The 10,831-nt window shown below is 42.7% G+C and overlaps 1 protein-coding gene across 5 annotated transcripts in view; it reads left to right on the forward strand.

Moving 5' to 3' along the window:
* The window catches only part of CACNA2D1 (calcium voltage-gated channel auxiliary subunit alpha2delta 1), a 472,859-nt gene extending 462,394 nt beyond the window's left edge, over positions 1–10,465 (forward strand). For 3 of the 5 annotated variants that reach the window (XM_066634567.1, XM_066634569.1, XM_066634571.1), the window contains one exon: positions 2,109–2,226. In XM_066634567.1, coding sequence (XP_066490664.1) covers positions 2,109–2,145 — 37 coding nt within the window. In that variant the 3' untranslated portion in view covers positions 2,146–2,226. Of the gene's footprint in view, positions 1–2,108 lie in introns of all 5 variants that reach the window. The other 2 variants (XM_066634568.1, XM_066634570.1) reach the window with 1 other exon arrangement.
* The last annotated feature ends 366 nt before the right edge of the window (positions 10,466–10,831 follow it).

Here is a 10,831-nt window from a genome sequence, read left to right on the forward strand (position 1 = left end):
CCAAGAGACTACAGTCATTTAGAGCACAATCCTATCATGCGCTGGAACAGGCAAGCCAAGAGGCTTCTGCTCTATCCAGCACAGGACAGGGGCTCAAAGTGGCTCAGCCAGAGGTAAGGGGAAACTTTTCGGGCGGGTGGGGAGTAGGAGGTGGGACTGGGATTTGGAAACTTTTCCCCTTACCCCTGGATAAGGCACCTTGGCCCCTATGGGTCTCTTTGGACTTGCGCCACCACTGAAGTGGCACAAGTCTGAGGAGAGTGACTTGAAGCCGCTCTGAGCTCACTGGGAACGGGGGTTGGAATCCTGCATAACTGCCGGATCCCAGCCCTGCCGCCCACCCCTGCGGCTACCCACCGCTCATCCAGGAACACCTCCCTCCTGCCTCCTCCCTGCCTCCTCCCCACCCATCCCAAGTCTTACATTGGCCAAGCTTGGCCAAAGCATGACTCAGAAACTCCGTTGGCGCATAAGCTTATTCCAACCTCCACAGGCCAGTGCACACCGGTCTTGCTGATCCCAAAGAGGCACAAACATGTCTTAAGGCACGTTTGCGACCCTCCTGGGCTGATGCAAGGGACTTGTGCTGGCCCAAGTGCCTTCTAGGATTGCTCTGTTAGTTATTTATAAGTGTTTCTTTAGGTTGACATGTTTATATTTTCTCTCTATTTGAGCACATGATTGGTTGGACAGATGTAGCATGCCAAGCAAGTAATTGTAGATATGATTACTAGCCATTTCCATGACCACCGTGGCTGAAAAAGTGCCACCCCAACACAGGCACATGCTTGGACGTATAAGATTTAATCCTCCCGTCCCAAAAAGATCAAGTAGAAAAACTGGAGAAGAACTTCCACCTGAGTACCTGGAGACCCACTGCCAGGCAAGTCCTTTGTGCTGGCCCAAGAGGGTTGCAAATGTGCCATAAGGCATGTTTGTGCCTCCTCAGGAGGAAGCCGGGTTGGCGCTCCGAAAGGCGCTGGTCTGCAGAGGCTGATGCAAGCTCCGCACCGGCTTCCTCCCAGCACTTTGCCTCGACTTGGATGTGCCGACGCAAGGCCGAAAGGTAGGCTGGGGGGAGGCATGAGGGAGGCATTCAGGGGCTGGGGGAGATCAGGCAGTGGGTGGCCCAGGGGGTTGGCAGGCAGGGAGCAGGAGGTGGGTCTGGGATCCAGCAGTTATGCCAGATCCCAACCCCTGTTCCTAGGGAGAATGGAGCAGCTCCAAGCCGCTCCGCTCTCCTTGAACTTGCGCCACCTCAATAGGTGGTGCATCCAAGGAGACCCATAGGCGCCAATGGCCCTTACCCAGGGGTAAGGGGAAATGTTTCCCCTTGCCTCTGGCTGAGTCACTTATGTCCGCAATCCTTGGCTGTTCCAGTGCAGGATAGGATTGCACCCTAAATCACCAAAGAGTGTGACTTTGTATGAAGAGCTTGATATAGTCATATGATGCCCTTGGTTCCAGGCATACTATGTAGAAAATATGTTTTAAACAGTAACAATGGAGACAGCCTAAATGGAAGAGAGTGTTTTAGCACCAAACCTAATGGTTATTTCCAACATTTTTATTGTACTCTTTGAATGTGCATCTATAAATGCATGCATTGTGGTGTGTTTCAAGAATGAGCCTGTGGTTTTGTCTTTCTGTTGTAAGGTACATGTGAATAATTTAAATTCATCAGGGTTATCTTGCAAGTCAAGGGGTGGGGGAATACGACCAAAAGAATTGTTCTTAGTAAGTTATAGGCTCTTTTCACTGCACTGCAGGCTACGTGTTGAGCTAAAATGTCCTCTCACAGGAAGTTGAGTTTCCTACAAATATCAGGCACTGGGGCATATTGTGTCACACCTTGTCTTGTGGTGGCAGCCTTTAAAGAGCGAGGTACATGGATACTAAAGCTTTAGTAATCCCATTCACAAGGCTTGTTCCCATGTGGATCAGCCTTATGAAGACAAACTACACAAGTGTTCTTAAGGTGAGAAAAATTGTTTGAATCAGCCCACAAATGCTCTGTGAGTTGAGTAAAAGTTCAACTGATAATGACATCTCTCTCTCTCTCTCTCTCTCTCTCTCTCTCTCTCTCTCTCTCTCTCTCTCCCTTGCAGGAGAATTCAACAGACTGTGGTGGGGTCTCTGGATTGAGCCCACCACTGTGGTCTATGGTAGGAATCCAGTTTATCCTGCTCTGGCTGTTATCTGGCAGTAGACACTGTCAGTTATGACCATGTTAAAACCAAAACCTGTGTAACAAATCAAGATCCTGCCGAAATGTTTAACACTCCCCCCGCTTCATTTGAAAAAAGGGGGTCAGTCTTCTAAGACTGCAGATAAATGGCAATGCCCATTACTTGATATCTTCTTTGGGAAAGACTCTGAAGGCACCCACCATGGTTGCATGTTGGCATGTCAGATGTGTAGACGTGAATGGATGCTGCATCATCTAGGCCATCGGAACTAAACTCTATATGTGCTTTATTGAGGAATAGCCGTTTTTGTGCTTCGAAAGACTTTTACGTAAAGGGCTCCCCTTTAAAAGGTTATTACATGATTTCTATTTATTTGACCTTAGCTTTGCGTTTTGCTGCATTTTTTTGTTCTTTAAAACAAATATTTTGAAAGGGGAGGGAAACCCCTTTCATTTCCTTCACCCTCTTACTTAAATTACCAATATTTTAATGCCTGCTTTCAACATCATTTGTGTTCAAAATGCAAGGCAGATTTCCCTATCGTCTGCAGTGGTTTGACTGAATGAAAATGCTGGCTAGCCCTCTCCAGAGATCCACCCCAACTTAAAATGCCTTATGAAGAATGATCTTTTTTCTGCCAAAATTAGTCTGAGTTGGGTGATCAACTAAGCCTGAGTTGGTTCATGAAATGAATGCAAAATTTTCAGAAAAGACAACAACGAAACAACACGTCTAACATTATGTCTTGAGAGTTTCTTAGTTCAGCAGAAAAGGTGAAGTTCATCCCAAACTGGTATCTGTTCTCTTCCCATTTCACAGTTGTTACCATCCATGTCATGATTAGTCCTGTTCTTGAACCAAGCAGTCTCTCGCCGCTAGCCAAACATTTCCAAAATGTTTAGGCACAAAGTTTGTGAATAAAAATGTCTCGGTGAATATTGAACGTTGGTTTCCAAGGGTATTTTGCATGACAAAACCGTTGCTTTGCCTTTTCTTTCAGTTTGGTTTTTAGTTATCTTTTGATGGTAGAGTCTAGTTTATTGAAAAGGTAACTGAGTGATTCCTTTGTTGTGTGACAAACCAAATATTGCCAATGTGATGCAATTTAATCTTTAGTTATATATTGTTAAACAGATATCTGAATATACTGTGCAGTGTAAATACTGACAAGGGATACAGTACATTAGATTGTCTGCACAAAAGGTGGCTTTTTATATAGATAAAAAACCCCACTCACCTGAAGCCCTGTGTACAGGTATTTCAAGCACATGAAATCAAAACTACATGCATTTATTTTTGAAGAGTGTGGATGCTCTGTTTTGTACCTGGTGGGCATTTTTTGTTTGTTTGTCTGTCTGTTTATTTGTTTTCACTAAAACTGGCACCTGTGGAGCACCCAACATTTCTATGTTACAGTAAAAATAGCAAACTGGAGAAGCTGAATTTCACTGGAACTGTAGCAAAATCTAAACAAATGGGGAACCTTGAATCTATATGTATGTACAGTGATACTTGATTGTTAATAAAACAAAAAATACTGTTTTTATACATAACTGGTGATGAATCAGATAAGTGAAGTAAATTATAGTGTTTCAATGTAAGATATTGTAGACACAGAATAGATTGCTTTTGTTTTCTCTCCATAGTTTTCAGAACTAACCAGTATTGCAAGACAGCTAAACCAATGAATGTGCAACTTTGCTGATATTGTACAATTCTGCTAATAGCTGAAATATGCAATTATTTACTTTGTATAGCACAACCCTTTTAAAAAAAAAAAAATGCTGATCTCTATGTACTAGCAAATGACTCTCATCTAAGTTTGAGTCCAAACTCCTGTAGAAATTGTTTGGGGTCCAATGACAATTTTTCAAACATCCATTTGGATTTGCCACATGGATTCAAAATTTAAATTTCTGGTTTTAGTAGTTATTTTTTTCCTGCTTCCTTGTTGTTCCTTTGCTCTTAAAAATTAGAGATGAAAGATGAGAAACAACTTGAGTGAGGGTCTTTAATTGTTTTTGGTTATCTGAAAAAGAGAATGGCTGTAAGAGATTCTGTTGCATCTAGAGAAATCATCTACTTTTAAAAATGGTGGAAGAAACCGACTGGTAACGTCCTGTTGTTGCTGCAGTTTTATTACTAAAAACCTAGGAAAGTCAGGGTGCATTTACCTTTTCCTCATCTAGTATTCCTTTTGTGAAGATGGCATTCATTCATGAAGTAGAGAAGTGAGTTTTTCATTTCAGATATCTGCAAGTATGTATTTGTTTGTGTCTTAGATTTCAATCGCTGGAAAGACTGGTGGCTGGCTAAGTGCTGTCTTCTATTATTTCTGCAAATAGAGTGGAACTTGTCTGGACAGTGTCAGGAGCAAGTTTCCAGCAAGATGAGGCTGGTTTCCGATTTAGCTCGTCAGGAACTGAGTGTGCCTTGGAAGGTTGTAGCTATAGCAAGAAGCACAGAGGAGAGCAGTACTCTAAGAATTGCTATGCTATTCTTGCCATTTGGGGCAGTCTTCCTGTCGGAAAACAGTGAGTGGGCACAGGTGCTTAAGGGAGTTGAACCAACAGGCATAACGGAGACATCAGTATCTGTTCTTTGTCATAGAAGCAGAATAGTCCACAACATCAAGCATGGTGTCTCTAGCATCCAAAAGTTCCCTAAAAGGGGTCACAAAGATAAGATAAAATTCTCTAATCCCGTCCAGGTACAATATCTTAGGACAGCCCAGTTGGCAACCTTCAGTCTCGAAAGACTATGGTATCGCGCTCTGGATGGTGGTTCTGGCACAGCGTCTAGTGTGGCTGAAAAGGCCGATTCAAGAGTGACAATCCCTTCCACACTGGGAGCAATTGTACTGTGTCCCTGGTCTGTCTCCCTGGCTGTGGGCCTTCCTTCTTTGCCTCTTTGCCTCAGCCTGTTGGCCAAGTGTCTCTTCAAACTGGGAAAGGCCATGCTGCACAGCCTGCCTCCAAGCGGGCCGCTCAGAGGCCAGGGTTTCCCACTTGTTGAGGTCCACTCCTAAGGCCTTCAGATCCCTCTTGCAGATGTCCTTGTATCACAGCTGTGGTCTACCTGTAGGGCGCAGGACTACAGAAGTTCTTAGAACAGCAGGCTTAGGACAGCAGTTCCCAAATTTACTGTGGTCACACCTTCTTTCATGGCAGCCTCATCTTCCCAGCTCTCCTGGGTGGCACCATTTTGGATCTTGTGAGAGCTCGTGAGATCCAAGATGGCAGCACCCAGGAAAGCCAGGAAGGCCACCAGGGAAATCCCACTGTGCCCTGATGAGAGCCACAGCATTCCCAGGCACTATGGCACAGAGTTTCGGAACCACTATCTTAGGACGAATATTAGTGCTGAGCCCAATTTAAGTTTTTGGTGACTTCTTTGAAGGGGTGTCAGCAAACAAGGGTGACATTTTGTAATTCACAGGGAATTCAGGAAGCCTTTTCCTCACTATGATTGTCTTCAGGATGTCCAGTCGGCCACACTGTGTTGTGATGTCATCCCACTGACTATATGATATCCAGTTTGCGGGGATTACATATGTAGCCAACATTAAAGTGCAGAAGGAGCTGCTATTTGCAACTGTCTCTTTGAAAAAGTAAACCATGGAAATATCTCTAGAACAGGAAGATTTAGAGACATTTCATATACACAAATATCTCTAGAATTCTTTCACCCAAAAACATCCATATGTGATTATTCAGATTATGTGAATATGTGATTATTCAGTGCAGGTTCAGTAATGAACATAGATGCCAAATGGAAGGTTGAGCATATAACCTCTTGGCAATCCAATCGTATATAGCATCTTGCTTAGTAATGAAGAAAAATTTACCAACAGTGGCTTCCATAATCTTTAAGTCTGGAATTGCCATCCTTCCTTCATTCACTTTGTACAGAGGATCCAAGTAGTGTCAGTGAAGTAGTGTAATTGCCACCTCCCTTGCATTCCAGTGTTTTCGATATTAAGTTCACACCTTTTCTCAGGGTTGATTTGTAGTGATCTTTCCCCCACTTTAACCCAATTGCACAATCAGTTTATCCATTGTGCACTGGGAAAGTACTATTAAGGCTTTTCAGGGATACTATGCCTTTAATTAAATGTCCTCTTTCTTTCTTCTGTCTCTAATTATTACTAGCTCAGCATAGCTGTGGCAATACAGGTCGGACCTTTGGTATCCTTGGGGGTTCTCTTCTGGAGTCTGTGGATACCAGGGTCCATTTTAAAATGCAAACAAATAAAATGCGCAAAAATCAGGTTTTGTGCCAAAACCGCTCCATTTCCAAGCGAGGCTTCTTTATCCGTGGATTAGCCTCACCATGAATGCCGTACCCCTGGATCGCCCCACTGAAGATCCCCAGATGCAACCGGAACCTTGTTCCGGTCATGTCTGGGACATTTTCCGAGCCTTGGAGAGGCCCCATACCACAGCACATGGCCTCTCTGAGGCTCAGAAAGCCGCCTGGAACCGTTTTCTGGCAACTTGCAGTTTTTGTGGAAACCAGAAGTCACCAGGAAAAGGCTCAGAACGGCTCCATACATGAGCGGAGCTGCTTTGGTTCAATTCGGAGCTCCAGTGGACCCTGAAACCATGGACTTCCTAATCCGCAGTTTTTGGTATCCACAGGTGGTCCAGAAATGGAATCCCCCAGTATAAAGAGGCATCATTTGTGATGCTGTTTTTTTCAGTTAAGAAGAAAACATAATTAGAGTACACTAGTAACTAAAGCCCTCCTCTTAATTAAAGGTGGAAGCTTTTAATTGAAGCTGCATAGAACTTTTGCTGAGTGAGAAATTCTCAGTAAAATTATAGAAAGATCATGATTATGGGGTGAACATTTCAAGCACTAGATTAATCGCTGTGTGGAACCAACAATTTAATGTGGAAGCAGTCACAATTCTGCATCTGAACAGAAAACCGGGAAACAGAAACCTGGGAGTAGTAACATTATCCTTAACTTTTCACAAGGTAATACAAAAAACTGGTTTACCAAGTGCTTACCTGTCACTTGCTATATTCACCCCGTTCTGGGAAACATATCTGAGAAACTAAAGTAGAATCAGGGTCTCCTTGTAGTATCAGACAGATGCCCAAATGTATATATTCCAGGCAAGATTTAGCTCTTTATTTTTTATTGAGGCAACCACTTGATAGTTAAATATGGCATGTGAGTATCTCCAAAATCTTCAAAGCCAATCAAACTTTCTTATGTCAGCACTAGGCAGGATGGAGCCCTGGGCTGTACCTGGTATATGAGGGTGTTCCTTCCTGGCAGGCTTGCACTGATATGACATGGCAGCTCACCCAAGAGCCAGTTATTCCAGGAGCTTTTTTAAGGGAAAAGACAGCCCAATCCTATGGGCTTGAGCGCTGGCGGTATGAGTGTACTGCTAGTGGTGGGTATCACAAATGTGCCATAAAGTACATTTGCGGCACCCAGCAAGGAGGGAGCACCAGTGCTGGGTCGCAGCGCTGGGAGGATCCAGGTGAAGAGCCACTGACAGTAAGTAGGACCCGCCGGGCAGTGGTGCAGCTTTCTGAAGCAGGGGGAAGCATTCTGGATGGGGGGAGAGCAGAACGGGGGAGTAACCAGCCCCGGAGGGGACTGGGACCACCAGAGACCTCCTTCACTGGATCCTACACCCTGCATCAGGCTGCAAAGCCCGACACAGGCTGTGCTTCTCAAGTATGCGCTCGAGTAGTCCCATTGCAGGGGCTTGGGGTAAGAGAACTAAAGTCCCCTTCCCCCAAGGAGATCTCAGGTGGCCTCCCTGGCACCACTGGATACAGTGGTAGCCATTTCAGTGCCACTGTTCCCTATTGCAAGGGAGCAATAGGATTGGCGTGTTGATGAGATGGTTCAGGCCACATTTCTGGATATAGCAGTTCTGAGAATACAACCAGTTTGGTATCAGCAAAAGGAAGCAGAGCCCAAGCCTAAACAATTGACCCCACAGATTTTTCATGTTGTGCAACTATTGGATTTTGGCTGATGGTTTGCAGAGAGCTTTTTTCTGATTGTATGCAAATAGTATCCAGTTGTTTAATGTTTAAACAATGCACTGTATGTGTGTGTATATGTATATATAATATATTTTAAAAAGTTTGGAGGATGAGGGGGAGAGAATTTACCTTGACATTGTAAATGTCACTCTCCTTATGAATATTGAAGGTATAGCACTTAGAAACCATTTATATGAAAAAGGTGAAGTATCTTGCAGATTATACATTCACACTCATGTAACAAGACTTGGCTTTAAAAAACCTTTCCTTAATCATAATTGGCTTGGGAGGCGCAAGTTATAATATAGTGTAAAAAAAAGTCTTACATTTAGCATATATAGTCAAAAGTTTGTGTTAAGCCTTCTAACTGTACCAAGGGGAGAGAAGCTGTTTGAGCTGATTTCATTTCTACAGTAACCATGAAGTCCCACTGTATTATCTGATGATCATCTGTGTTTTTTTCCCCCAAAACAGCTAGCAGACAAATGGTTTCACTCTTTCATTTTTTTCCCCATTGGAACAACCAGCATTACTGCCAAAACACTTGAGTGTGGTCCACATTTGTACCAAGTTTTTAACATGACACGTATTTCAGTCGTTTGAGTGAGGAGCTTTTTAGGTCTTGTACCTTCAAAGACTTTAGTATGATCTCTTTATGTGTTTTTAATGCTTGAAGCTTTATTGCTTAAACTTGACAAGAAACAGTGTTGCTGCCATTTGTAAGTTTTCGTATATGGTTCCTTTTCCTGACTTTGAGCACTGGCCTTACTGGTTTCAAATAGGCAGTATCCCTTTTTTAAGTGACCTTTGCTACCCAAGTGTTACTTGCTCTTTTTTACTTTTCAGTATCATTTAAGGAATATGGAGAAGTTTTGTTCCCCTGTACACAGAAGCTCAGAAAAGCGGAAGTCTATTCAAATGTTACTGTCACACTGCAGTTGCTACTCTGCTCTGTGGTCAACTCAAATCTTATGTGTGTTGCCCACACCAATATCCTCCTTCCATTGGGGTTGTCCTAGTGGTGTTGGGAGTGCCAATATATTTGAGGCACCTGATCTGATGTAGATCTTCAGACATTACTACTGATGCAACATAGAAAGTGACCATAGGGAGGAAGCATTCTTGTTTACAGACATAATGTTTGAATTTTGGGTCACTTATATTCTTTGGAAGGAATGAATCAGCACTGCTGGTCCTGCAAAATCCAACATCTGGAAATTCTAAATTGTGATGATAATTGGTAACATCTCCTGAAAAGAGAGACCATTCAGTCCAGGGGCGGATCCAGTGTTTGGGGCTGGGTGAGCCATGATCAATACCAACACCAGAGCCCAAGTCTACCAGGTGGGTAGACCTGGGCTCCTGCCTGGACTTTGAGCCATTGGCTGGAATGGGTGCCCAGGTCTACCCAACAGGTAGATCTGGGCTCCAAGTCCAGGTGGGTTTGGAGCCCAGATCTACCATTTGGGTAGAGCTGGGCTCCCATTCCAGCCAATCATATTGGCGCCCCGTCCAGTGGGCATTCCCCTTCTCGATTTTGCTCCTCAGCCCAGCAGGAGCTCTTTCCTGCTGCCAGACAATTTGGGGGTGCTGCTCACCCAGGGCCCCCCCTTGGATCCGCCCCTGATTCAGTCCCATCCTTGATTCAGAATTTTCCCTTACCTCCACACCTGTAACACAGTCTTAAGTTTCTGGGTTACTGGTTTCTTTTCAATGTTAATATTGTTAATATTTGCTGTAGACTATTGTAAAAAGGATTCCCAAAAAAAGTGTGCAGAGTAAAAAGTTGGCTGCAGTCTCTTACCAGCAACTTGTGTCATCTATTGCTGTATCTGTTCTATAAAACCGAAGCTCGTATCTTGGAGAAATAATTTTGCTAAGAATAAAGTGGCGCTACCTTGTTCAAAAGCTAACTCAACTAGGTATTTAGATCTGAAGAAGGTATCCAATCTTCTTGTGTTTTATGGATGTCTCAATCATGCTTTAGGGAATATTTTTATTGAGATGTTCAGTGTGCATTCCTGCAAAAAAAAAATTTTTTTTAAGAGGAAAAATGCTCTTAAATGGGCAGGCAGGTCTTTTCTCCCTTTTATTGTGTTCTCTTGACACTTTTGTGAATTTGACAAGCCTGGAATAACAAATAAAAGCAAAATATTTTGTAAAAATTTGTACAATACTGTTCTAAAAAAAATTTATAATCCTTAACAATGTTGTGTTTAATTATTGTGGAATAAACAGTATATTCAGAATAAAAGTTTATCATTTCAAATCAATTATTCATGGATATGGATTGTGATTTTTTTTCAAAAAAAAATTCAATAAATACAGATGTTGATTATTTATCCTTAAGATGTATAATTTGCACTGTAGAATTTCTTCACTAAAATCTATGGTCCAGTTTATACAAAAAGATATAGAAATATACAATGATCAAACTAGAAATGAATTGAAAAGTGGAACTTTAAAAAAAAAATGTTTTCCCTGCTGGGCTAGAAAGTACTCCCTTACTTTCAGCTGCAGATGAGATATGATTGAATTTCTCCTCCCAAAAATTCTGGTACATTAAAAAAAAAAAAGAAACTTCTACATGTTGCTAGAAGTTTCTCTCTAGTTTTCTAGGTCTAC

Source organism: Tiliqua scincoides, chromosome 7 (genome assembly GCF_035046505.1).
Source record: "Tiliqua scincoides isolate rTilSci1 chromosome 7, rTilSci1.hap2, whole genome shotgun sequence".
NCBI lineage: Eukaryota > Metazoa > Chordata > Lepidosauria > Squamata > Scincidae > Tiliqua > Tiliqua scincoides.